This window comes from Penicillium paradoxum (genome assembly GCF_028828445.1).
Source record: "Penicillium paradoxum strain IBT 22861 chromosome Unknown utg000005l_segment0_segment0, whole genome shotgun sequence".
NCBI lineage: Eukaryota > Fungi > Ascomycota > Eurotiomycetes > Eurotiales > Aspergillaceae > Penicillium > Penicillium paradoxum.
The window spans coordinates 2,179,596-2,206,211 of NW_026643183.1; the positions used below are offsets into that span (position 1 = coordinate 2,179,596).

A 26,616-nucleotide genomic window follows, 5' to 3' on the forward strand; every position below is an offset into this window, starting at 1 on the left:
AAAATAATCCGGCGATATGCAACTGCCTAATATGTTTGGCGGGTTACTATTCAGAGATATGCTGCGATCTGGCGGGGAATTGGGCAGAGAAAAATGAGTCTGCCTAGAGAATTACGACATTTGACGAACATATATATATTGCCTTGAGCAACAATGGTCCCATCATGAAGCATATAGGTAGCAAACCCCCCAATACAGGGTGTATAAGCTCATCATTTGGTTTATCAGTCGACCACTACATAGACCAAAATTTAAATGGGGTTGTTTGAAGCCGGGGAAGCTCGTAGCATGCGATCACAAGCAGACTATAGCCAATGGCACAAGAGCACGGCTGAGACCAAGATCGGACCAAAAGCCGAGACGACCGGAGCATGCTCAGAGGGTTATCTAGAGTATGATGCCAATATAGATTGCACCAACAACCCACAATGTTCTCAAGTCTTCTCTCTACATCCATGTCTTCATGCGATTGCATTGTACCTGCCGATTGGACCTCGGCTTCGGGAGATGGCAGAACGGCGGGCGGTGCCGAGATGCCCGCGTGTTGATTTCCCCCGGATTCTGGATCAGGCGAACCTGAACTCCTCACCTCCGTAATTCGATCAATCTGTCGCTGGTCTCCCTAGAGAACTCTTTAATGCGCGCTCGTTAACCGGATGGTTTGGTGATTGCATTCCACATCACATCGTCCCTTATCTCCCCCGCTTGGTTTGCCGACGGCAACCGGACAAGACATGGCACCGATGGACTTCGAACAGTACGGGCAGAGCTCCCAGCAGCCTCGGCAACGCAAGAGAAGAGCTGGAAGACGGCGATTGAACAATAAGGCGCCCATCGCGGCTCGTTTGGCGCTAGATCCCCAGTTGCGCGGGAAGGTTGGCATATTATCCGAGGATCTAGCGAATGACCTCTTCCAGCAGCAGGCTCTTCAAGGTGAGTGGGAAGCCTGTTTGAATGATCTCAATGCAATGACTGTTAACAATTCTGTTTCTTCGGATCAGATGTCACGACTTCCGACGATGGGGTACTCTATGTTGCAATTGCCCCGCATACCCCGACCTATACCTCCGTCGAAGACCAGGCCTGGACGATACTCCCAGTGCGCATCCAGCCAACAGAGAGGTCGCCAGTCCCAATGTCACACTCGACCGTCCTGTTTCCCGAATCGGCTGACTCACTCCAGCCTTTCCTCCAAGCTCTGGGGAAAGTGGATTCGTCACGCAACTCCCTACAGGCTCACCGTTCCGTAGAGATTCGGATTCTCGATGTCGCCCCAATTCACCTCGATACGATATTTGTGACTGTAGAGCGACATCTCCTTCGCAATCATGATGATGTCCAGAACAAATTTGGTGGTGGTTTCACGAATGCGCAGGGGCCAAATGGTCTCTGGGGTAAAGCGGGGAAGACCGCCGAAGCCAAGCAGTATTCGAAAAGAGCCACAGGCGATGCTGAACAACGTCTTACTGCAGCAGTACGTGAGGCATTGGGAGCTCAGCGCATTGTACATACTGGAGATGTGCTGCCTCTTCCACTCCCTGCTCATCCCATAACCCATGCGCCACCACCACCGGCGCGGATCTCATTCTGTGAGCCGGTTTCGCAAGGCTTGCTGATGTCAACGACAAAGATTATCCTTGTTCAAGCTCGTGCTCAAGGAATTCGCGCTCAACAAACCCTGCCTTCAAGGTCTGCGCTTCTGAAGCAAGTGGCCGAGGATGAAGCCGACGATACTTCCAATGAACAATTCTACTCTGCCGCTGAGGATAAGCCCGGAGAAAGCGGAACTGAAATGGAGGCCACGTCTGCTGCCGAGGAATCGGAAACAGAGGGCTCAGTAGGTTCCATCAGTGACTCCTCAGATGATTCTTTGGAGGATATGATCTCCCTGAGCGCACCTGAACTTACACAGTCAGCATCAGGAGCCATGTCTTCCTTGACTGCGGCGACCCCTAGAGCTGGTGGTCGAAGATCAGATAGTATTCATACCCCGGGTTCGGTGGCATCAAATTTCACATCGGCGACAATGCGCCCTGGCCGTGGCGGAGGCAAGACCTTCAAGGTGGAGGGTCTCCTGCAACAGGTCCCGAATGAAGCGCTACACCCCCGCCCTCGCGATGATGAAGATGTCGATTCATTCGTGTTTGTCGATATCAGCACTCTCGCTAAAATCGGGTGCTTCTCTGGCGATTGGGTCAGAATTGAAGCCACTGAAGAGCCCCAGCTGAATATGTTTGCCTCACTTCAATTTGGAAGCTTCAACAATACTCCAGAAGACTCAGGGGATTGGCGACCTGTTAAGATTTTTGGTCTTTCCGGTCTTCCATCCTCTAAGCCACGGTATGCCATTAATCACTCGGGTGAGCGTCGACCTAGCATCTCACAACGTGCACCCAACCGTTTGACACCTTCGGTATTTGTCCCGCCATTGCTTCTCGGTAACATTGAAAATCCCAAGTACCTGCGGATATCCTCAATGAACTTCACAACCCCAAATTCTACGAAACCTGGTCTTTTACATCACATGAAGAACTCCGCTGCCAAGAACCCGCCTTTGGCAAAGGAAGTCACACTGCTGAAAGTTTCTACTCCTCTCTCAATGGACCGGGTTCTTCAGCCAGCTTTGTTTGCAGGGCTCAAACAGTACTTTGAGTCGCGCCGACGTATTCTCAAAAGTGGCGATCTGGTCGGAATTAGCGTGGATGAAGGGCTTGGTAGAGCTGTATTCTCTGGAACCGCTGGCGGTGACAGTGCCAACCAGGAGGATGATATCACTGCCCGTCTAGGCCAGAATTCCAATTCCAACAATGGCGGAGCCCGCAAAGTTGGCGTTGCCTGGTTCCGTGTCGGGCAGGTAGCCCCCATTTCCGTAGAGGAGGTGGAGGAAACAGGCGAAGACCAGTGGGGTGGAGTCGCTGTTCTTGATCCGGCAACTACTCGCATGGTTCAGGCCGGAAGCGCCGTGAGCCGTGTTCCCGGCGTCTTAAACAACGGATGGGAGTATTGGCTAGGCGTCAAGACAATCCCAAAGAGCGTTCATGATATCCCTTCGCCTCATGGTATTGTTGCCGACCCACCTCAATCCTTTGTCCCACCCTTGCAGGAGCGACTCCGTGATTTGATGTCTGCTGCCACAAGCCCTCGCGCTATTCAACTGGGAATGAAGCCTGTATTTATTCTCCTTAGATCCCAGCAGAGACATATTGGCAAGGCAACCGTCGCAACCCGGGCGTGCGCGGATATTGGCCTCCACACATTCCCTATCGATGCGTACGACATTTTGACAGAAGGCGGTGCGAACGGCGGCGATGTCAAGACCGAGGCATATCTCAAGGCTCGAGCGGAACGGGCTTTCCACTGCGGAGCAAACTGCACCTCGTTGCTGATCAAGCACATTGAGGTTCTAACTGCGGATCGCATCGTTACTGCAATGACCGATATCCTCCACGATGCCAGAGTTGTTATCGCCACCACCACGGATGTTGAAACCATTCCGGAAGGCATCCGCAGTCTCATCACCCATGAGTTCGAGATGGGCGCCCCAGAAGAGAAAGAGCGTGAAGGAATCCTTCGAAATGCCGTCGCAGAGCGCAGTATTAAACTGTCCGCGGATGTGGAATTGGGAACTGTAGCTCTGAAGACTGCAGCCCTGGTTGCAGGAGACTTGGTCGATGTTGTGGAACGAGCTGCCGGGGCGAGAACAGCTCGCCTCGAAGGTCTGGCAGAGGCCAGCAAGAAGATTTCGGGCTCGGATGTGTTTGTCCGAGACGTCCTGCTGGCAGGAGGCGATGGCGCACGAGGTGTGACGAAGGCAGACTTCGACGCTGCTGTAGAAGCCGCGCGAAAGAACTTTGCCGATTCAATCGGTGCACCTAAGATCCCAAATGTCGGCTGGGACGATGTTGGTGGATTAACTAATGTCAAGGATGCCTTGGTCGAGACTATCCAACTGCCGCTTGAGCGACCCGAGCTCTTCGCCAAGGGCATGAAGAAGCGCAGTGGTATCTTGTTCTACGGTCCACCCGGTACTGGAAAGACCCTGCTTGCCAAAGCTATTGCCACCGAGTTCTCCCTCAACTTCTTCTCCGTTAAGGGTCCCGAGCTACTTAACATGTACATTGGTGAATCTGAAGCCAACGTACGACGGGTGTTCCAACGCGCTCGGGATGCTCGTCCTTGCGTTGTGTTCTTTGATGAGCTGGATTCGGTTGCGCCCAAGCGTGGTAACCAGGGAGACAGCGGTGGTGTTATGGATCGTATTGTCAGTCAGCTGCTCGCAGAGCTGGATGGAATGAATGGCGGCGAGGAGAACAGTGGTGGTGTCTTCGTCATTGGCGCGACTAATCGTCCCGATCTACTTGACACTGCACTTCTCCGCCCTGGTCGTTTCGATAAGATGCTCTACCTAGGCGTCTCCGATACACACAGGAAGCAGGCCACCATCCTCGAGGCTCTGACTCGCAAGTTCGCTCTCCACCCCGAGGTCTCGCTTGACCGTGTTGCGGAACAGCTTCCTTTGACTTATACTGGTGCTGATTTATATGCGCTGTGCTCTGATGCCATGCTGAAAGCCATCACCCGGAAGGCCACTGCGGTCGATGAAAAGATTAAGACTTTGCCTAATGGCCCCGTCAGCACTGCTTGGTTCTTCGATCACCTCGCCACAAAGGAAGATGTAAATGTTATGGTCATGGAGGAGGATTTCCTGTCTGCGCAAGGAGAGCTCGTCCCCAGTGTTAGGTATGTGTCTACCCTCTTCCCCACCTTACCCCCAGTGTCCTTTCGATAAAACATGATGAGACTAACCTCCCACAGCGCCAAGGAACTTGAACACTTCGAGCGTATCCGTCAGACATTCGAAGCCGTTGACAAATCAAAGCAAGACTCCACAGCCGCCGCACCTCAAACAATCGCCGAGGCAATGGAGGCATTCACCCTAGACGATTCAATGACACCAATCGAGTCACCAGTCCCCAATGGTGACATCAACACATCAGGCGGCTCCACCAACCGCACTAAAGGCCCGAACAAGCGGCCCGGCGGTCTTGTCCGCAGCGCCAGTGGCACCTCAGCAACCAGCAGCAAAGGAAAAGGAAAGAGCGTCAGCAAGAAGGGCAAGGGATCCCTCACTGGTGCGGAATCTGAGGGATCCGTTGATGGCGATGACGATGATATCGCGGATAGAGTCAATGGAGATCACGACGACGATGATTACATCGTCCGGACTGATCATTTGAGGAACCCCATGGAGGAAGTCGAATAGAGGGGACTGGCACATTCCGTATATTTTAGCGTGCCCGCATTGTTCAGCTAGCCAGCGAGATGGCCTTTGTATCTAGTATGCTGATTTGATATACCTTTCGTTCATCTGTACATTGATAATCGAATTCGCTTTGTTCTTTGGGTTTAGACCACCTTCGGCACCGCTGATTACTGTGTGTTGTATCTTGTGGTTCCTGATTAAAGCGTTTCCCACATTTGAAGCTATTCTATATGAATCTTGAGAAAGGGAGAAGATATCTGCAAAAAACAACTTTCTACAAGACCACTCGAAAGACCCATGATCAATCAGATAGTACGGTTTGGGGTGCTCTCAGTGATATAGTAAGATATCCTGGAAGCAAATTCGAATCGAATTGAAATGGTCACCCGAAAGCCAGACGCCTTCGTTAGAATGTCTTTTCTTCGTAAAAATGTCCCCCGCCTCGATGGATATTAGATCGGCATTATCTACCTTTCTGCAAGCCTCGAATATACATATCTGACACCTCGTAGCCTTGCCGAGAGACTCTCATTCCAGCGTATGTGTGTAGATTTTGACTCAATACTCTATGGATGCAATGATCAGACCAAAGCTTTATGTTGGCCCCTCCAGGCGCCGTGTTTGTCCTGTTTCTATGAGATATAAATACCGCTCCTATAGACCTCTCTTCTTCCTTCTCTACCTCGTCCTCCATACATCATCTCTCATCGGCCACACCTTGATCGTCGTAACTCCATCTTCAACTTGGAGATATTCTCTATCCTTGAGAGTTCTGTTCGTGATAGGCATCAAGGTTACCGATGTAAGCCATCAGAAATCTTCACCATACCGGTGATTTGATATTGACATTGATAGAAGCATACCTTGCTCCCTCCGAAATAGTGACACATCATTGAAGAAACAGTCCTTGACCAGGCGTCCGAAACGAATATCGCTTCCTTATTCAACCTGGCTTCCATCCTACCGTTGTTTCGTTTAAACCTCACCTGGGTCGCAGCGTCGTCTCACCATGTCATCTCTCATCATGTCGCACCTAAACAGCCAAACAAGGCTTCCGACGGAGCGGCCAGATTTAAGCGACTGGTCTAATGATGACCTCGTGAAAATGGTCTCAGAAGAATCAGTCTCCCCACTCAGTGCCTCTGAATACAAAGGACCCCTCAATGAATTACACCAACAAGGTCGTGTTTGGAAGGAAAGCGAGTGTCATGGACTTGGCACCTTAGACCATTTATCAAAGGAAATCATCGACATGATTATCGATAACCTCAACTTGCGAGACACGATGAACTTCTCTCTCAGCTGCCATGAAGCAAACCATACCGTCAAACGAGCTAGCCCACTGGACTTCATCAAACGATGGGCACCTGCAATGCCAGAGATACTGCAAATGACAAAGACCGAAGGCAAATGGTCAATTGGACAGTTGAAAGCAGCACTCCGAAGGTCCAAATGCGTCTCATGCGGGGAAACTTGTGGCCATCTCTTCCTACCCACATTGGAGAGAATCTGTATCGGCTGCGCGCGGTACAACCGGGCCTATCATTGTTATCCATTGGACGATATCATGGAGATCTTCGCCCTCGATATCAATGACTTTGACAACATTGACCCGATCCACGACCCACGAGGGGATGATGGCGCTGTTTTCGCCTGGCTGGTTCCTATCAAATCAGCCCTTTCAACTGCTCTTGACTTGTATGGGTCGCGACAAGGCATTAAGAATGCGGCGGAAGGGTTTCTGGACACATATGACAATGCCGCAGGTCCTGACGATGAGGAAGATATGAGCATGGAAGATATTATCCGCGCGACATCCTTGGAGCCTCCTACTCCGACGCAATTGCGCAAACCTTTGATCGTGGAGCCAAGCGATATCGACGAGAACTTTCTGTTTTTCATCATGGAGGCCAAAGTGGTGCCTCGAGGAGAGCATGAGTTGGAAATCTTCTGGTGCGGAGCCTGTCGAGCGATTCTGGAATTGTCCCTGGACAGCCTCACCACCCACCAATTGGAACTCATGGGGCTTTCCCCTGAGATCGATGAGATCGAGTTTGATGTAGTGATGTACCGCCGGGCCTTTTGTGCCCGGTCTCGAAGAGAGATGTGTCGTCATATCTTGGGAGACTGCATTGCATCCTGGTATTTGATCAACCAGATGCAGAATCAGAACTAATGCAAGGTGGAACTGAGGGAAAAGTGAGATCGGGGTATTCGGAGAGGAAGTTGTGTAGCCGGTGATGGAGTTGTTCTTTTTAGCAGGTTAACAGGCTTTCCCTGTCAGGGATAATGGAAATTGAGAAGATATTTTGCTGAATTGAAAGTTTGGAAAGCTGTGTGGAGACATCATTAACAGGTCGGAGCTTTCTTCATCGTAGGCTTATTGAGGCTTGCTTGTTAGGCTCACATTTTTATCTATCCAACATCCTGACGACGATGTGGACAGTGTATTTATCATAGTATATATATCTTCTCGCAAGCCTTCTCGATATGGTCAGTCATCTCTGATAGGTAATCCACGAAAGGCTTGACAGTACCGGTGTAGACGATGATAGCAAGCTGACGGGGAAATTTTGCCTCTGAGTGATGGAGAGCATATAGCAAATAAATATAGAAAAGTCCCCTTCCCACTGGGATCACGGTTTTCCTTTGCTGATCCCATCCTTGTCTTCCAATAAGTAGCCCTAATATCATGTGTTCAAGTATAAAATTGCATCGTCATTTATAGCAAGATTGGTCGAAAGAACATCGCAGGCGCTGGAGTTGTTCACTGTTCTTTCACGGTTGACCACATCAACCCTGTTCAGAAGTCAATTTAAGCTGGCAACTGGGACTCAAATGGATTCACTGACTTGCTTAGCCTCATAATACTCAATTCCAGCTCCCGGATGGCTTTATCTGGACTTCGATTCATATAGACAAACCCTGAAACACAGAATCTTTATGCAAGGGGAATGAGCCATATGTTCCAAGTGCAGGTGCCACGAGGAGTCCTCAAAGTAATCATCGAGATTATATATCTGGATGGCAGGACTGCCAAAGGTATTCCAAATAGCCATGATAGAGAATATCTGGACAGCCTAAAAATGCATTTCAGGCTGCCAGCGCTATATCATTAAGGTAGCTGGGCGGTCATCTACTTATACTCAATCTGCATTGGATTTGCCTGAGATATCTGCGCCTCCATCCAGCACGATAATGACAAAGAAGCATAAAGCACTATTTGTGGCAATTCTTTCTGTATGACTTGATTGTGCCTTCTCATTCTATCACAAGCCCAATCATCATCCCTGCATGGATCAGCGCTGGCAGGCTCGTTGCTGGGTATATAGGCTAGTGAAAATAATGCTCCCTATGGACACCAGAGGTTTAGCCACGCGTCGACTAGTAGTTCACCAATACTTAGCTTGCAATATTGAACTTCCCAAGGGAAAATAGGTAATAACTAGAAATAGCATGTCATCCCAAGCATCAAGATTGCCAACGCGAAAAAAGAATCTGAACGCGTCGGGAATGACTACACGCTAGACGACAGAACAAGCCCTAGTATATGACATACTGTGTTTCGATTTGATGAATATGAATAACGGATTATGATTACATAGCCAGTTGGCTCTAAGACTTGGAAGGATACTTAGTTTCCATTTTCAAAAAATAGTGCCGATGGTTGAATGGCCCTCACTCGGCAGAGATACTGTAGATAGACGTTGCCCTCGAATAGGTGATGTCGTAGAAGGTGAAAAAAGTAGTGACGCCTCACAGAAGTCTCGTGTCTGTTGTTCCAACTCTCACAGTACTTTTTCTGACTTCCTGGGCCTCTATAACTTCCCTCTTTTCTCATCTTTCGTTCCTAAGAAGATAGTGCGATTCATTACCCCAGGCTGTAAGGTCGTCGATCAGATATCAACCTCCGTCTGCACGATAGGTCTTTCCCAGTTGACCACAGGTCTGCTCGAACGCCCAAACAGACGCGTATCTTCTCATCTCGTCTTCGACATACCGCCACTCGCACTTTTCTTGTACTCAGACCACAGGTCTGCGTCGAACTCTTAAACAGACGCGTTTCTTTCCATCTTTTCCTCGACATACCGCATCTCGCACTTTACTTTCACTGAGACCACAGGTTTGTGTCCACCCCCCAAACAGGCGGATATCTTTCCATCTCGTCTTTGACAAACCGCATCTCGCATTTTTCTTGTATTCAGACCACCAGTCTGCGTCGAACTCTCAAACAGACGCGTATCTTTCCATCTTGTCTTCGACATACCGCATCTCGCACTTTACTTGCACTGAGACCACAGGTCTGCGTTGAGCCCCCAAACAGACGCATACCTTTCCATCTCGTCTTCGACATACCGCATCTCACACTTTTCTTGTGCCCACACATCACCTCCTCAGAATGTATCTCAATATGGATGCTGATTTGATGGCCCGGCAACGGGATATTGCCAATAACTTGGAGACCGGAGAGGCACTGAGAGTCTTTTCCCCGGAACTTGTCCACTCCTTGTTTCCCAGTGACCTCGAGGCTGAACAGTGGCCCGTCCCAGCGAGGATCAATTTCGAAGAGGAAGGCACGAAAGACCTCGGAGACTTGAGAGCCCTCCCGAACGAAATCATGGACTTGATTATCAAGAAGCTGGATTTACCTAGTGCCATCAGCTTCTCATATGTGAGCCGCACCGCCAATGTCCTTATTCAGCAAAGCCCTGTCCCGTTCTTGAAGCAGTGGGCGCCGGACATGCCGAAGTTCCTCCGAAACAGTTACATCCAGCGAGAGTGGTCCATCGCACAGATCAAAGCCACCCTTCGCTGCTCCCAGTGCGTGTCATGCGGCGAATCCTGCTCTCGCATCTTCCTTGCGACGATGGAGCGTGTCTGTCAGCCATGCATGCAATACAACCATGCATATTGGTGTCTCCCCATCCAACAGGCAGCAATTACCTTCGGTCTTCCTGCGATCGAAGTCACCAAGTTGACACCTATCTATATCCCCGGCCTGAGTGTCAGAAACCTCGGCTCCCGGGACCAAAGTGCCTGGGTCGTTCCCATCAAGGTTGCGCTCGCCAAAGGACTTGAGCTGTATGGTACTCGCGACGCTATCAGACGTCATGTCGAAGCCTACTCACCAAGACCCGACACACTGCAGGGAGGTTCTGACCCTAATGAGGAGACATTCACGATCCGAAGCCACCTTGACATTTACCGCTCTGCTTCGCTGGACCCTCTGACTCCTGCCGAGCTGCGTTCTCCGCTGGTCACAAAGTACCCCCACGTTCACGTACACAGCGCTGGCATTTCGATTCGGACATTTGTCGTCCCGTATGGAAATACGCGCAAGATCATGCGCTCGTGCCGCGGCTGTGCTGCCATGATCACGCACCCGAACCTGGCATTGCTGAACACGCGCCAAATGCAGATGCTGCGGCTCGATCCGAATCTCACCAGTCTGGAGCGAGGGGTCGTGCTCTTCCGTCGTGCGTTCCGGGTGTGGGAACTCCCTGAGCTGCTTGATCATCTGCGGAATGAGTGCCTCGGGGGTTGGGCTCTGATGCACGCCGGAAGTTCCGGCGAGCAGTAGACGACTCTTTTCCAGCGCCCAAGTGGGGCCTGGGTTTTTCATGAATCCTTTGATTCAGTTGGTTGACCGAACTGAGAGGATTCATTCTTGACAACTACAGAGGGGGAGGAAGAGAGGCGTATGGATGATGGTGAGGAGGGGCATTGGTGGGGGGTTACGCCGGACATGTACGTTTATCAACGTGGGCCGAAATAATGAAAACACATGGCGCATCTCGCCAATTCACTTCGTTTTTTGTCTCGCTTCATTTGTACTACTATTTTATCTCACTTTTCACTTTTTATTTGCCATGTCTGAAAACGGGAATGCTGTGGTGTCTTATCCGACTAGGGAATTTCTTGTGTTCCGGTGAGTACCCATAGGGTACGCTTTGAGAGTAGGTATATATCCATATTATATTGTGGCGTAACGAAGCATCCGGGTACAGTGGACACCTGGGTTTCAATTGACCAGGAAAGGATCGCAGCTGCACTGATGATATGCTTATCCCTGCCACATGGGGGTGGAATATATTAGATTGCACCTGTACTCTGTAGATGGAGGATAAGAAACATGCCCGGTGAGAGAAAGAGACATCCTGACAAAGGAGGATTTGTACTCCGTAGACCGTGGGAGAGATAACCCCTTATCCCCACCGCTCCACATGCAAGTCCCCTATCAGGTAGTCTCAACACCCAATTTCGGTCGCAAACGCTGAGACAAGGACAGAGTCCGCCACTAGATCAAGCCCGTAGCGCTCGCCAAGTCCTGTGGAATTATTTATCCCGCATCTATTCTGCATATTCGTCTTGTATAAAGTCGCAATCCGCCATCTCCAAAGATCGTCGGTCTCCCCCAGTTACATTCCCCCGCGCCAGGTAATCCAGGTGGATCCCCCACCAGCCAATCAGAAGCCCCCCTGCAACACAAGCTCTGGGGCTGCCGCCGCGAGCCATGGATCAGCAGTCCGCAACGCGACAGGGGTCTGCACTGGCCCGATCATCGTGTCGCTTGTCACTGGCTGGGCCTGCCGTTCTCGGTCCATCGCACCAATCAAGGCCACGGCGAGTTATCGCTTCGGTTTGCCTGGATATCTACGTACCCCAATCTCGTTACCTAACGCCTCTCTGGACTCGGTTTCCCCCGCGGGGAGGGCTGTGGAGAGAATCGGCATTGGCAACGGAAAATGATACGCGATACTCTTTCGTCATGTCGTTTCGGGGCATTCATAATGTGCCTGTTTCGCTGGGGTTGGGTCTTTCATTTTTCATCCGTTGATCGTGGGATATCATTTTCGCCATGGATAAATCAGAGTACAACAGTGATGATGCGCAACTGGCCCAGATGGGCCATAAGTCTGAGTTGAAGCGGAATTTCTCATTAATGTATGTGTTGCAATTGACCCTGGAGACCTTTTTGGATTATGCTCATTGCTATGTCTTCATTCTGATAGATCTATGCTGGGTCTTGCTTTTGCCATTCTAAATGTATGTCACGCGATCGACAGCATGCTCAATATCCCAGAAACCCCCAATTAATACCGCATAGTCATGGACCGCTTTATCCGCAAGTTTATCGCTCAGTTTACCCTCGGGAGGCAGTGCTAGTGTCGTTTGGGGTATGTATCGGCTCGGCTTCGTGAGTCAATTTCCACCGCACAGCGCTAACATGATTCTACTCCGTATGCAGGTCTCGTTACTGCCGGTATCTGTAATTTATGCATGGCCACCTCTCTGGCCGAGTTTCTTTCCGCCTATCCCACCGCCGGAGGCCAGTATCATTGGGTCGCTGTGACTTCCTGGAAAAGTTGCATGCCAATTCTGTCCTGGATCACCGGCTGGGTGAACTGCTCTGGCTGGGTTGCGCTGGTCGCAACCGGTGGTCTCTTGGGTAGTGAGCTCATCCTGGGTGTCATCTCTCTTATGAACCCGGTAGGTCGTCTTTGCCTGTAATGTTGGCCCCGTCGACTGACCTTCTAAATCAGAATTATACCTCCGAGCGCTGGCACCAATTCCTGATCTATCTCGGATACAACATCGTTGCCTTTCTGATCAATGCGTTCCTTAATAACGTCTTGCCTTATGTTACCAAGGGTGCCTGTGAGATACCTTGTCTCGAGCTGTCAATAACTTTTGCTAATCGTTATCAGTCACCTGGTCTCTGACTGGATTTGCCGTCATTTGTATCACCGTCCTTGCATGTGCTTCGCCCGATTATAACTCAGCGGAATTTGTCTTCACCGATTTCATCAACAGAACAGGATGTAAGTTGGTTCTATCATCATGGTCTCCGATTCTGAAACTGACCTTCATAGGGCCTGATGGCGTTGCGTGGTTGCTCGGGGTATGTTGATTGTTGCGAAAACCGATGAATATCTCTAACCTTTCCATAGCTTCTACAAGGAGGCCTCGGTGTCACTGGCTTTGATGGTGTTGCCCACATGATTGAAGGTAGCTTGAACTGATTCCAACTGGATGGAAATTCGAGGCTAATAGATCATAGAAATCCCCAACCCTTCTATTGAGGGACCCAAGATTATGATTGCTTGTGTTGTTATTGGTACTGTCACTGGCACGATCTTCCTTGTTGTCCTGCTCTTTGTGGCTGGCGATATCAACAAAATCATTGATTCTGCAGCAACTCCACTCCTTGCAATTTTGAAGAATGCCACCTCAAGCAATGCGGGAGCTATCTGTCTCCTGATGTATATTCCACCAATTCCCCGCTATCTCCTTGATATACTAACCTCTTCTCAAGCTTCCCACTCGTCTGTGTCCTCTTCGCAGCAACCGCTATCATGACCACCAGCAGTCGTATGATCTATGCCTTCGCGCGGTATGTCACCCTGTGAATCCTGGCCCTTACTGTCAGCCATCATACTGATAATATCTCTAGTGATGGCGGTCTCCCCGCTTCTCCTTTCTTCTCTCGTGTTCACCCTAAGCTCCAAGTTCCCCTTAATTCTCTATACCTGAACCTGGCTCTTGTGACTATCTTCGGATGTATCTTCTTGGGCTCATCCAGGTAAGCAATGCTATATTTCCTATATCATGGATCATGCTAATACATTCCAGCGCCTTCAACGCTATTGTCTCGGCATCCGTAGTCCTGCTTGATATCTCATATGGAATGCCAATCGCAGTGAACTGCGCCCGAGGACGGAAAATGCTGCCCGAACGCTCTTTCAACTTGCCAGAATGGTTCGGTTGGACCATCAACCTTGTATGACACCTGTCCCGTGAGCTGCGCGAAGACCATTACTGACCCGACTCCCTCAGATCTCATTGGCATATATCTCCCTGACTACCATCCTCTTCCTCTTCCCCCCTGAGTTGCCAGCTACTGGTAGCAGCATGAGTAAGTCACGTATCATCTGTCTAGTGCTAAAGAATAAGGCTAATGTGTCGGCTATGACAGACTATTGTGTTGCAGCATTTGGCATCGTCTTTGTCATTTCCACCTTCCAGTGGATTGTGGACGGACGCAAGAATTTCGTCGGTCCCCGTATCGAAGTTGAAGTCTTCAACGGAGAGGCTGGTCCTCAACATGAACAGCCTATTCCATTCGTTGAACAGCATAAGAAATAGAAGTATAGAGGGCTATGATAGACTAAGCTCAATGCAACCTTTTAGCAGAATAAGTTTTTGAAGTACACTATTTACTATCTGTGTAAGAATTTCGACCATTCACAATGCCATCTTATAGTCATTTACACCTCATTCATTTGTACTAGGTGCATACATGTAGATTGGCCCATCGTCATGTGATCAGATTGATAACCCAAAATTTTCGACGTCATACCACTTTCCTTACACGTGATGTCTTCCCAACAATCCCATCGAATCCAACATTAACTACCTCACCTATCGCCAAAATGTTTACTGTTCGGTGGCCTTCATTGCCAAATTTTGGCCTCTTCTCATCTTCACCACCCCAGGCAATCGATTTGCCGTCAGTCAAGATCCATGATACAGATACAGCTCAGGAAAAGCCGGCCCGGGCGTTGAAGTATCTTCTGAAACTGAACCATGTCGAAAACTCCTTGTTTGACAGTCGGGAAGTTCCTAATCAGATAATGCAGGTGAGTACCTGGTATAGATCTCATAACCTGAGATTTTTATGCATGAAAGTGTCGTCATTGGCCCGAGATACTAACCCGTTTAAAGCTCTTGAGCTCTTCCTTTCTCCAAGGCGCAGACGCAGATATTCTGAGCCGAATCTACGAAAAAAAAGTCCTTGATTTGGTCAAATGGAATGACTCGCCTGCAGAAGTCACCACTCTTGACTGGAAAAACCATTTAGGGCGTCGAGAGTGAGTCTACACAGGCCTATCTTGGCCTTCCTTCCTTTCTGAACTCCTCTAATTTCCAATAGATTCGACCGAGCTTTTGTAAATTTCTTTGAAGACGAGATGGTGAACCTCGGCTATGACTGGAAGGAAGTCGTGACCGAGTACCTATTCGACGGCAAAGAGCCCGTCTTCGATTCAATTATGGCTTCTCGTAGGTTTTGCTGCTCCCCAGAAAGCGTTCCTTTTGCCTATACTAACCATTTCCATAGTGGGATTGCCACTCGTTCACCTTGCATATGCCTTCGAGATGAACAGCCGTGAACTCGGCATGGAAGCCCTCGGCCTTGCCGCAACGTGCCATAATGAAATCTACAGGTCCCTGGAGGACCCCAAGCACTCGCAACAGCAAACGTCATATGAAGAAAAATCAGTATTTGCAATTCTCAACCACGTACGGGATGATAAGGGCTTGGATGGCCTCTTCTCTGCTCCTGGCGGCAACAATCTCAACACCCTTCTCGTCAGCCGCAACGCCGTGCTTCTCAACCACTGGAAGGCATGGAGCATTGAGAACCCGATGGAGCAGTTCCGCGAAAGCCAGGAGCTTGTAGCTGCGTTGCTTGTAGGGAGCACTGCCGGCGACTCGACTGGGCACTACGATTGGTTCTTCGCTTCGACTCTCGCAACTAGCCATGCTGTCCGAGTTATGTTGCCCTTCATTCCTCCCCAGTTCCAAATCAGTCTTCTCCGACAATGGTGGTTGGTTACCCTCGGTATTTATGTCGCACAGCAGCGACCTGAGATCAAGATGGACCAAATCCGGAATTACAATCTGGATGGGAAAAACTGGGGTTGGGTTGCTGAGAGAGCCGTTACTGGAGACTTCTCAACAGATGCGCACTTTGTTAAGACCACCCGAGCCTTGAAAGAAATGGCCGCAACCTGGGGTGATTCTGATACCTTCTTCTTGAAAGCTGCTGTGCGATTTGTCACCGAGTTCACGGGTTGGGGTGGCAATTTTGTCGGATTTGAGCTCTAGGCTCCATTTTTCTGTCCATCTCTCCATTTAGTATAGTATATCCACGATTTAATGAGTAATTGTACAAAAAACACAGCAATCCATGATCTGTCCTCCATCATCAACCTTCAAATTGATACATAGTTCTGTAATGGTCACATGACACGCCGTTGACGCGTTGAATGTTTGGGATGTTTGCACCGGGGAAACGCAGCCGTGGACATGAGGAACCTGAGATTTTGGAGATCACGACTGACAGTTACTAACTTTCTCCAATCATGACATGTTCCGCTCAGTCTTAGACAGCTTACTCTGCCGACAGTTATATAGGTACTAGATAACCCACTAGATCACCGACCTCTCATTTCCTCCTGATCGTTCTTCCCTGGAGCATCAACACGACTTGCACCAAACACCATCACTCTATCTGGAAGACAATAATATGAGTACAACTCGCACAATGCAAGATTTCGACGTGCCACTCTATCTACACGCGGAGTTTCTCCCAAACATCCGGCAGATAACACTCTACGTCTCCCTTCCCGGAACAGCAGCATTGCAAGGAATCCGACCAGAAGTCCAACTCTCCGAGTCAAGAAAAGCAGTCACCGTCTCACTCCCAAAGCCCTTTGAAAATGTCACAGAAACAATTAAACTGCCAGCGCGAGTTAACGAGGCGTCTCGACGCGCATTGAAAAGCTCCGCGCCAGCAGCGAAATCAGATTCCCATAGCGCGGAGAGCGCGAGCTATGACTTCTCGTTTCGCATGCAGATTGATCCAGAGGATGAGGTGCTGGCGCCTCAGGACGAACTAATTGATGATTTTGTTCCCTGGACAGCAGAAGAGATGTCATCCTCGACGCGGATTCGTTGTCGGGGGTGTGGAAATGTGTTCCTGGATCCTTCGATACCCGACTCGCATGAACAACCTGATAAAGACTTTGCTGGATGGGTCTGGAAAGATCTTCCGAGTGGCAATTGGGCTGAGATGATGGATTTCTGGCACTGTCATAAACCCGACCCTCATGAGGACCATGATAAAGATGAGAAGGACTCTGCGCTGAAGATCGAGGATCAAACTGCGCAGACTAAAGGATATGGTGCGGAAAGCCATGTTGTGGCTATTTCGGGGACGGTGCTTGTGGATGTTGCCACTTTTCTCCTTGCGGAGGGAGATTGCACTGGGTTGAGAAAGGTAAGATTTGTATCTCTGTCTCTTCCTCGCGTCATTTTGGTTTTTATTTTCCCATCGTTGTTTTTTCCCGGGCAATCTAGAAGGGGACCACTCAGTTCTCGGTGGGGTGGTCTCCGATACAATTGCCCAAGATGGACGAATCCCACCTCGTTTACTTGCAATCCAGCAGGAGGGTGGCATTATCGCAGGAACAGGATCACAGACAACGAGGGTAGTTATCCTCTCTTCGGAGATGGATTTCGCTCTTCGCGTCTATGATACTGAACTTGCGTGAGCTGCCTTTCTTTCTGTTTTGTGACTCAAGGTGTCCTCTTCTTTTCGACGCCAGCTATTTAGAGTGGAGCAGGCGTGATGACAAGAGGCATATTATTCTCATTCTCTCTTACGATATGAGTAATGTCTATATAATTATAAAATCCGAATGCAATGCCTTTCCCTCCATTTTCCAAGTACCTCTTTATGCGCAATAGCTCCGTTCCAGATCCAGTCTGCTAACACGCGCTATCTAGGGCGATGACGAAGAACAAAAATCCACAACTGCAGTCTCAACCCAACGAACCCTCGACTGTGCAAACTGCAACGCCATAATCGGCATGGAAGATCCCATCGCCAACGGATGGCGACTCCTAAAAGCCAACGTCTCCCTGAACACCAAATCCACCGATTCAGATCCAGACTGGGAAGACCATGCAACCGAAACGATCGTCGCCGCCCAACTACTCGAATTGATCGAGCGAGAAAGCGCGCGCCGATTCGTCGTGCACTGTGGACAGAAGAACGGTCTCGTCGTAAGTGATACGCATACCCCTTTGCAGATCCCTTCTCTGGAAACACGACAGAGAACTGGTTCCAGGCAACGGCTAACGAATCTCCGTACCAGCTTTGGGTCTTCAATCCAGACATGCGATACTCGAATTCCAGCGCTGGATGCAGTATTATGGCGCAGCAGGCGATGAAGGTCTTCTACCAGGAATCTGCTGACGTGGATGGACTTCTTCATCCGGAGATTGGAAACCCGTCACCGTTGTCGGTTGAAGAGCTGGAATTGCCATCAATGATATTCGATGCTATGTCCCGTGCGTTGAACGGGAGTAACGAGATGCTTCCCGTCTCTGCGAGGAGGTTTAATGAGTGGCATGTTGGGTTTCTGAGTCGGTATAAGCGCGGGAAAGCTTAGTCTACTTCTCGAAGTTTTAAATTCAGAAATGTCTACATGGAGTCTTCATTCATATGCAAATGCAGAGATGGGGAATCATATTCGTTGACCATTTTGGTTTATTCCAAATATGGTCTTGTCATAATGAGCAAGGCTGTCACGGTCTATCCGTCGAAGGGGGTTTCGTAAGGAGCCTCGGCCTGGGGTGTGAGACGGGCGAGGTGGCGGCGCTGACCATCCTCCCAATCGAATACGGCGGAGTGGCATGCGACGCGGTTCTGTAGAGGTTAGTGTCTTTTCTCGTGGCAAGAGTAGATAGTGCATATCACTTACATCCCAGACGACGACGGTACCGGCTCTCCAGCGGACGCGAGCCTGAGTATCCTGCGACAGGGCGATGTGGTCGTACAAGAACTTGAGGAGGTTATCTGACTCTTCCTTCTTATATCCAATAATGTGACGGGTGACTTGGAAGAGAGGTCAGCTTCTTACCCCATAGCAAACGTGGGGCGAAACTTACACTGGGGGTTGACGTAGAGTGCCTTCTCGCCGGTGACGGGGTGAGTGCGCACAATGGGGTGTTCAGATTGCACCGGGTCGCGACGGGCAATACCACCGCCGTTCAGACTGGCGTTGACCTGCTCGAGACCGGAGTGCACGGCCTTCAATCCGTGCAGACGCTGCTGGAAGGCAGGTGACAGACGCTTATATGCCTGCACCATGTCGCCGAAGAGGGTGTCGCCGCCGGTGGTGGGGCCGTCGAGGACATACAGGAAGGTTGTGCCGGGGGGCTGCTTCTCGAAGGTGACGTCCGAGTGCCAGGTGATGGTGTTGGTGCGTTGCTGGAGGAAGGTCTCGCCGGTACGGTCGTCGGCACCGCGGAAGACGAGGTGGACCTCGGGGAAGCCCTTGGGAGCACCGGAGGTCTGGTGAATGTGGTGGCGACCGAAGTAGCCGCCGTACTCGACGGCGTCTTTGATTGGGAGGGATGCGAAGTCTTGATCGCGGAAGGCTGTTGAGCTCGGTTAGTATGGCGTTCCGAAGGATTGGCATTGGATTGTTGTCGCGGTGTACATACCGACCACTCGTCGCTGTGCAACATAGAGAGCTAGTTGGTCCTTGCCCTTGTCGGACAGCTGGCTGAGCTGCACGCCGTGGACTTCGGAACCAATGAAAGGTGTGATCTCATCGATCTTGGCTTGGTCTTTGGGGAAGAGGTCTGGGAAAGAGGGATCGGCATCCTTTCCGTGATCATAGTGCTCGAAGGGCACCAGAGGGGGGTATCTGGGAGAGTGTTGGCTGTGATATTCCAGGATGGACGGGTGATAGCAAAGCTGTCATATACCTTTCTGTCTCGTTATCCCACACGGGCAGATATTCAGGATAGGATACGGGGGCGATCTTGTCTGTGCCCTTAATCTCCCGGTCTTTCTCGATCTTGTATCCGATCAAGTTCTCCTTATTATGACCAGCCTCGGCCTTCAACGGAGAGGCGATAGTTGGTGCCCGAAGGGCCACAGTCTCTGTGAGGCCAGGAGCCATTGTGTATAATTATAGAGAATAGCAAACAGCCGAGCGTACTGGATGTTGGGGGTTGAATCTGCAGATACCTGGAGGAGCTTGCAATATCTACCTTATATACCTCTCGATGCCCTCGAATGTCGTCCCTCGGCCCCAAATTGCGCAATCCGAGAAATGCGGGGATTTCGGACGCAGAAGACCATCAGCGTGGAGATCTACTACACACGGGCTGCGGGGTGCTATACAGGGTTTCCCTCGGCGATCTTCTCGTGTGCGTTACAATCGACTAAAATGGCGTGATGGGCGAAATCACGGCAAAGCAGCGCGTTTTCCGTCTCCACGGCCTTTCCAACGGAGGATTCGATTTAGTCGCGGTGGTGTCGAAACCTGGCGGAATGGCGTGATACACAACTTCATTTTCATTTCGCGTTGAGCGATGAACTGGGGGTGCAGAAGTTATGAGGCTCATACATAATAATCTCTTGCTTTAACGGTCCTTAGCTATCTAACTATGTCCTCCGTTGTCCGTAGTCGGGGTGCCAAACATCGCGAGGATGCGAAGAGAACAAGCAACGCTTGACGGATGCCAAGAGCGTTGAACAAGCCTTGTTCCACGCCAAGACACAACAATTACATTTTATAAGGCAATCTATTATTGTACGGAGCACTCGGTGGCATGATCGATAGTTAGCATTGCGGATCAAATAAGGGAGATGGGCAAGTGGCAACTGGCGAACATAACCCTACCGCATTGACGCTATAGATGAAGGTGCAGTCACATAACTTCCAACTCCATCGAGTCGCTAACTCTTCGAAAAAGCAAGCTGATTCCCAGGGGGCTCCATTTTAATGGCATCCTCCTGACTAGAGATTCAAAAACTTGATCTCATCTAACTCCACTCTATCCACTGTAGGAAAAATGATCACATCAGCTACCTTGACCTCAGTGCGAATTAGATCATAACCCCAAGTCAGTGCTGACAGCATATATCACTTGATGAAAAGATAGTATCAAGCGAGATCCGACCTGCAGGCCCTCGCATAAGATTATCGGAATTCGGAGCAGGCTCCGGAGCGCCCATACCGTGGAATGGGCGTCGCGATGACTGCCCATGGGAGTATGAACCGGGATTGTCAGCAAATATCGGGCTTCGAACATGAAACATGCATTGAAGATGGAGCATAGAGTGTACCGGACAATCCGCACCCCTGACAGATAGGGCTCCGCCTACTTGCCAGCTCTAACGTCACTCCGTCAACACTTGCGTGATCCCGGCCAAGCCAACGCTTAACTGGACAGGGGCTTCAGCACTCGCATATGGTCTTGCTTGATTTGCGGGAATCCTGATATCTATCTGTGTATTACCATGCACCATGCTGGTTTCTTCTGCAAGCCCACACCTCGTGGGACTAACTCGCCTGTTAAGGTACTTTCGATGTCAAAGTCTCCCTCCGAATAAGTCGCCATAGGGGCCCTAAATTGCCCATGCACATCACCGGCGACCTAACCTCTTCGTATCATCATTTGCGAGCTTTCGTCTGCACACAAGTACAGCCGAAAGCTATGTATCCACAAGATGGCGTGATAGTAAAAAGCGTCAGTGTGACCGATCGGGCTATATATGAACTGGATTTCAGTCGGCCTGGACAAGAATAATCCTCGTCTATCTCCGATCCTGAACTCCGATCCCAGATCCTGCAAAATGGCGGACGACTTCAAGAAGACGGCCGATAACTTGGAAGATCGGGACTCCAAGGGAACTCCTAAAGTCTTGTCCACGGATTCTTCGTCTTCATCAACATACGATGGCCCTCGCGCTACGCAGAGTGATTGTGCCTTTGATACTACCGAGGACCCACGGTTTTATAAGCCTATTCCTGAATATGAGGGCGCCCATCGCTGGGATCCAGACTTTGAATGGACAGAGGAGGAAGAAAATGCGGTCCTCCGAAAGGTAAGTCCTGTCGTATATTCGATTCTTGTACAGGGTCACTGACCAACTCCACAGATCGACTGGCGCGTTTGCACGTTCGCCTGCTTGACGTTCTTCGCACTACAGCTGGACCGTGGAAACATCGTTCAAGCAACATCCGACAACATGCTAGAAGACCTTGGCATGACAACAAACGACTACAACACCGGCCAAACAATCTTCTACGTATCATTCCTATTCGCCGAGATGCCCTCCCAGCTTATCTCGAAGTGGGTAGGGCCCGATCGCTGGATCCCCTTCCAAATGGTCAGCTGGAGTCTCATCGCCGCCTGCCAGGCATTTCTCCAGAACAGGGGCGGGTTCTTCGCGACCCGCGCTCTGCTCGGCCTCCTCGAAGGTGGCTTCATCCCAGACACCATTCTCTTCCTCTCATTCTGGTACAAATCCAAAGAGTTGCCTATCCGCCTCAGCTTCTTCTGGATGACATACGAAGCAACCATGATCATCAGTGCATTCCTTGCTTTCGGCTTCCTTCATATCCGCCAATCCGATGGCACCGGTGGCTGGCGATACCTCTTCGCCCTGGAGGGATTGATCACCGGTCTGATCGGTATCGTCGCTGCATTCTGGATGCCCGCCTCCCCCACCCAAACCGCAGGCCGGTTCCGGGGGAAGAACGGCTGGTTCAACGAGCACGAGGAGAAAATCATGGTGAATCGTGTGCTGCGCGACGATCCCAGCAAGGGCACCATGCACAATCGCCAAGCCGTGACTCCCAAGCTCCTCTGGCAGGCTCTGAAGGACTACGACATGTGGGTGATTTACCTCCTCGGCCTGACCTGGTTGATCCCCAACACGCCAGCGACAGCATACATCAGTTTAGAGTTGAGATCCCTTGGCTTCAGCACCTTCCACACGAATCTGCTCACCATTCCAGCCTACGTGATATTTATTCTTAATCTGATGTTCTGGACATGGATCTCTGAGCGGTTCAACCAGCGATTCCTCATCGGTGTCGTTGCTGAAATCTGGGCTTTGGCCATGTTGATCGCCTTGACGGTTCTTCCTGACGGTGCGAGTCAGTGGGTACGCTGGGCCTTGTTGGTCCTCCTGCTTGGTATGCCCTATGCGCATGCGATTATTGTTGCGATTACCTCGCGCAATTCCGGGTCTGTACGGACGCGGACGGTTGCTACTGCTCTCTATAACATGGCGGTGCAGGCGAGTAACATCATTGGTAACAATGTGAGTTTTGGCTTTGGTGTTTCCTTGTGAGTTTAAGAATACTAACAATCTTATTTCTAGATCTACCGCACCGAGGACAAACCATACTACCGCACCGGTAACAAGGTCCTCATTGCTCTGGCCGTATGGAGTATGGCGGTGTTCATCGCTGCCAAGATTTACTACGTGCAACGAAACAAGTATGTCTCCTCACGTATTCTCAAATGGATCTTGCTAATATCTGCCAGACAAAATGCCGCCATCTGGGATAAAATGACCAGCGAAGAGCGATCTCGATACGTTGTCGAAAACAAGGATCTTGGAAACAAGAGGTACATCTATCATCTCCGGCGCGAAATAAAACACCCACTAACTGATTTACAGAGTCGATTTCCGCTTCTTACACTAGATTGAATCATGGCTGCACCAGGTGTACATAGACCCCAAAAGGGAAACAAAAGGGACATAAAAAGGATATAAATAAGCAGGACTTATTTAGCAGGTCCAAAAATATCATCTCAAAACTACCATCTACTCCGTAGTAGCCAGAAATCTAACTACTCCCCAATCACATACTCACACCCGTCCGCGCCAATCCAAACCTCATGAACCTTCCCAGCCGGAACATCAACCCTCTCTCCAACCCCAAAAGTCTCCTTCTTCACCTCCCCATGATACAAGGCATGATCCTCGGGATAGGTAATAGTCAAACAACCCCTGCGAATCAGATGTGTCGTCAGGCCGCGATGCGAGTGCGGGGCATAGTGGTGGTTACTAGACGTGTCAGCGCAGGATATACGTATAATATGCAGGTAAGAATGCAGGGCAAAACCAGCGACAGTCCCAAGGGTTATCAGGGATGATCCCCACCTTCCATCCGTCCAAGTGAAGACATCGCGAAACCCCCATTCGCGGACGAGCCGCTCGCTCTCGGCGCGTGTGCCGATGGGGTATTTCTCCATGGCGAGGTGTAGATTCATCGTTTGGGCATCTTTGCGGCGTGGGAAGTGGCGGGGCGATGACGGGGCTTTTCCCGTTCTGAGTGCTGACCGTTGCCGCTTTTGGGAGGGGAATCGATAGAGTACTCCGTATATCGGGCAGCTACTCCGTGTAGTGTAGATATTCCGACAAATATCTTATGAATTGGTTAATTGATCGGTTTGATATTCTTGTAGGCAGTGACGCGTCAAGATCTATTGGGGAATATCTAGATCGTCTGGTGGGGGGTGTCTGGTATAAAGTGGCGATACAGGTCTCACGCCAACCATGCCATTATTGACTGCTCGATATGATCTGCCGAGTGGCGCACATTCTATCTCCAACCTGGCCAATGGCTGTCATATCTCACTAGCGAGTCTTTTAACCCTATACCCCCACTATAAACCTCTGTCGCTGGTGATCGGCACACACGGGTAAATTACTACTCCTGGGGCTAGATCCGTAGTATAAATCTGCGCTGGCGCTGCAGTTGCTAATATACAACTCCCCGGGATCTCGGGACGAGGGGGATATGACGTCAGCGATCTCGCTAGGGGCTATCTATATGCAAGACAAAGGTACATGAAGACGACCGATTTAATCTCGAGGTGTACTTCTAGAAGAACTGAGAGAGTTCTGTCAGGGAAGGTGGAGAGCCCGGCGAGGGAGATCGAACGGAGTACTTGATTATATTCAATTATATTGACTCGAAGGGCAAAAAGCAAACATGTCATGTCTCGTTATGGACGCCAAAAAACGGAATGGAAAAGAAAGAATGACAGAAACACCATGGTACCAATTGCGCTGGTCGTTTGCCTGTCGATGGAGTGTCTGTTGCAGAATATCTCACAGGCCATTTGGGTCTTTTAGCGGATGAGATATCAGACTTTCCAGGGTTGATCATCGATCATCTAGGAGATGATATGAGAGAAGAGAGGCGAATTGGAGCAGTGGGTATCACTGCCTGTAGTATTCACTTTTGAATGATGTGCAACACAGGGCTCTGGGTGTTTCATGCACAAGGTGTGTGGCAGACATGGCAGCTTTTGCCTGGGATGACCCAGACTTCTTGCCCCTGTGCTTCGCAATTGGGGCATCGTACACCGGGCATCTGGGGAGGAAAGTTAGCATGACATCGTGAAGGTGGGAGTACGAGGCATTGCATTGCCAATGCAGTACAGCCGGAGGCACAAACCTTGGTGACGGCAGGGGAGCTCGAGCCCGAAGTGCCACAGTTAGAAGGGCAAGTCATGGTATAGCGGTATGCAGACCGAGGATTGAGAAGGGGAAGATATAGGGAATGGAGTTTTTGTGCCGGAGATTCCGTAAATGTGGATTAGGATTTTCTCTCAAAGATGAAGTCTGAAGATGTAGGAACAGGACGAGGCATCGAGGGGTCCTTATAAGGGCACGGCGAGAAAGAATCCGACAGAGAGGAATAGATCTAGTTCCCACCCCGCGATCGCAGAGTGGATGGCATGGACTAATCAGAAAGGAAGTCGAGAGAAATCCATAAAAAAAAGAATAAACCCAAAAATTCAAAATGCAAAGCTCTCAAAATTAATCTGGAGAATCAGAGAGTAGTTCCCACATCTGGTCTTTGTCTCCAATCCTCCAGCCAGTCAGGGTACAACGTCGTCCCTAGGGTAGATCGCAGGTTCCTGTGACGGCTTGGCCCAGCACCAAAAAGCCCAAACGAGTCCCCCCTCGCGCCACGCTGGTCCACTGACGCCAATCAGCGTCCTCTCATCGGTACCTCCCGAGCTCTCCGGGCTGGGAGTTGGCGGTGTTTGTTTCCTGAATTCGAAAGACCCGGGGACATGATCTGTTTGATATGCTTCGGCAAGTTGCATGTATTCCCCCCTTCCAAGGATTCCCACTGATTTTTGTTTCCCTTGGAAGAAAGAAAAAAAAAAGGGGAGGGAAGTGAGCCAAATTAGCGGTTGATGTATCAACCCCAGAACTCCACAGCAGGTCCCAGATGGGGCCCAGCGTCCGCTTGTTCTTAGACGCACAGCGGTGATTGGCTGGCAATCTTCGACATGAGCCCCGGTCGTTCTTTCAGAAGGAAAAAAACTCGATCAGCCCTGATCATTCGTGCATCGACATGGACCGTGGGCAATCTCAGCATCTGTCATGCATGCAAACTTTAGGCCAAACGCAACCTCCCCGAGCGCAAGGAACCCCATGTTGCCTGAAGAGCATCTTGGAACTGTCCTTGGAGATTTGTTATTGGCTCCGCCCTGTCGATCCAAGTCACAAACAATTATCGAGCGATGGTCAACGTTATCGGGGGATTTACCGGTCAACTTTTCACGTTAGTTCTCACTAGCGATGTTGATCAGTCTAATGCGTATCGCTTGGCGTCTGTTCCCGTTGATCTAAAAGGCCAGGCTTACCTCGGCTTCACCGATTCCTGTTGGTCTCTACGGAGTACATGGCTCGCAGCATGCATGACTTGGTCTGCACATACAAT

General features: G+C 50.2%; 9 protein-coding genes across 9 annotated transcripts; 7 read left to right on the top strand and 2 right to left on the bottom strand.

Moving 5' to 3' along the window:
• Positions 1-734: 734 nt before the first annotated feature.
• Positions 735-5,263, top strand: pex6 (AAA family ATPase peroxin 6; the record flags this gene model as incomplete). The annotated part of the gene is made up of 3 exons (XM_057176880.1): positions 735-933; positions 1,002-4,740; positions 4,816-5,263. 3 exons carry the CDS (start codon positions 735-737, stop codon positions 5,261-5,263), a joined length of 4,386 nt encoding a protein of 1,461 aa, XP_057031182.1.
• A 1,024-nt stretch (positions 5,264-6,287) lies between these two features.
• N7457_005837 (uncharacterized protein) lies at positions 6,288-7,439 on the top strand (the record flags this gene model as incomplete). The annotated part of the gene is made up of 1 exon (XM_057176881.1): positions 6,288-7,439. The coding sequence occupies one exon, from the start codon at positions 6,288-6,290 to the stop codon at positions 7,437-7,439; it is 1,152 nt and encodes a 383-aa protein (XP_057031183.1).
• A 2,223-nt stretch (positions 7,440-9,662) lies between these two features.
• On the top strand, positions 9,663-10,844 carry N7457_005838 (F-box protein; the record flags this gene model as incomplete). The annotated part of the gene is made up of 1 exon (XM_057176882.1): positions 9,663-10,844. One exon carries the CDS (start codon positions 9,663-9,665, stop codon positions 10,842-10,844), a length of 1,182 nt encoding a protein of 393 aa, XP_057031184.1.
• Positions 10,845-12,122: 1,278 nt separating this feature from the next.
• On the top strand, positions 12,123-14,410 carry N7457_005839 (GABA permease GabA; the record flags this gene model as incomplete). The annotated part of the gene is made up of 14 exons (XM_057176883.1): positions 12,123-12,208; positions 12,277-12,310; positions 12,372-12,441; positions 12,513-12,754; positions 12,808-12,922; positions 12,973-13,086; positions 13,138-13,166; positions 13,216-13,273; positions 13,326-13,527; positions 13,581-13,658; positions 13,719-13,847; positions 13,898-14,045; positions 14,102-14,180; positions 14,205-14,410. The coding sequence occupies 14 exons, from the start codon at positions 12,123-12,125 to the stop codon at positions 14,408-14,410; spliced, it is 1,590 nt and encodes a 529-aa protein (XP_057031185.1).
• A 287-nt stretch (positions 14,411-14,697) lies between these two features.
• On the top strand, positions 14,698-16,153 carry N7457_005840 (questin oxidase family protein; the record flags this gene model as incomplete). Its single annotated transcript, XM_057176884.1, has 4 exons — positions 14,698-14,904; positions 14,990-15,135; positions 15,198-15,325; positions 15,384-16,153. The coding sequence occupies 4 exons, from the start codon at positions 14,698-14,700 to the stop codon at positions 16,151-16,153; spliced, it is 1,251 nt and encodes a 416-aa protein (XP_057031186.1).
• Positions 16,154-16,592: 439 nt separating this feature from the next.
• Positions 16,593-18,504, top strand: N7457_005841 (HECT-type E3 ubiquitin transferase; the record flags this gene model as incomplete). Its single annotated transcript, XM_057176885.1, has 3 exons — positions 16,593-17,327; positions 17,837-18,115; positions 18,208-18,504. 3 exons carry the CDS (start codon positions 16,593-16,595, stop codon positions 18,502-18,504), a joined length of 1,311 nt encoding a protein of 436 aa, XP_057031187.1.
• A 143-nt stretch (positions 18,505-18,647) lies between these two features.
• Positions 18,648-20,025, bottom strand: N7457_005842 (TauD/TfdA dioxygenase family protein; the record flags this gene model as incomplete). The annotated part of the gene is made up of 5 exons (XM_057176886.1): positions 18,648-18,761; positions 18,817-18,950; positions 19,004-19,495; positions 19,562-19,767; positions 19,829-20,025. The coding sequence occupies 5 exons, from the start codon at positions 20,023-20,025 to the stop codon at positions 18,648-18,650; spliced, it is 1,143 nt and encodes a 380-aa protein (XP_057031188.1).
• A 1,682-nt stretch (positions 20,026-21,707) lies between these two features.
• N7457_005843 (putative transporter) lies at positions 21,708-23,571 on the top strand (the record flags this gene model as incomplete). The annotated part of the gene is made up of 4 exons (XM_057176887.1): positions 21,708-21,959; positions 22,014-23,183; positions 23,244-23,494; positions 23,547-23,571. The coding sequence occupies 4 exons, from the start codon at positions 21,708-21,710 to the stop codon at positions 23,569-23,571; spliced, it is 1,698 nt and encodes a 565-aa protein (XP_057031189.1).
• A 148-nt stretch (positions 23,572-23,719) lies between these two features.
• N7457_005844 (uncharacterized protein) lies at positions 23,720-24,124 on the bottom strand (the record flags this gene model as incomplete). The annotated part of the gene is made up of 1 exon (XM_057176888.1): positions 23,720-24,124. One exon carries the CDS (start codon positions 24,122-24,124, stop codon positions 23,720-23,722), a length of 405 nt encoding a protein of 134 aa, XP_057031190.1.
• Between the last annotated feature and the right edge of the window lie 2,492 nt (positions 24,125-26,616).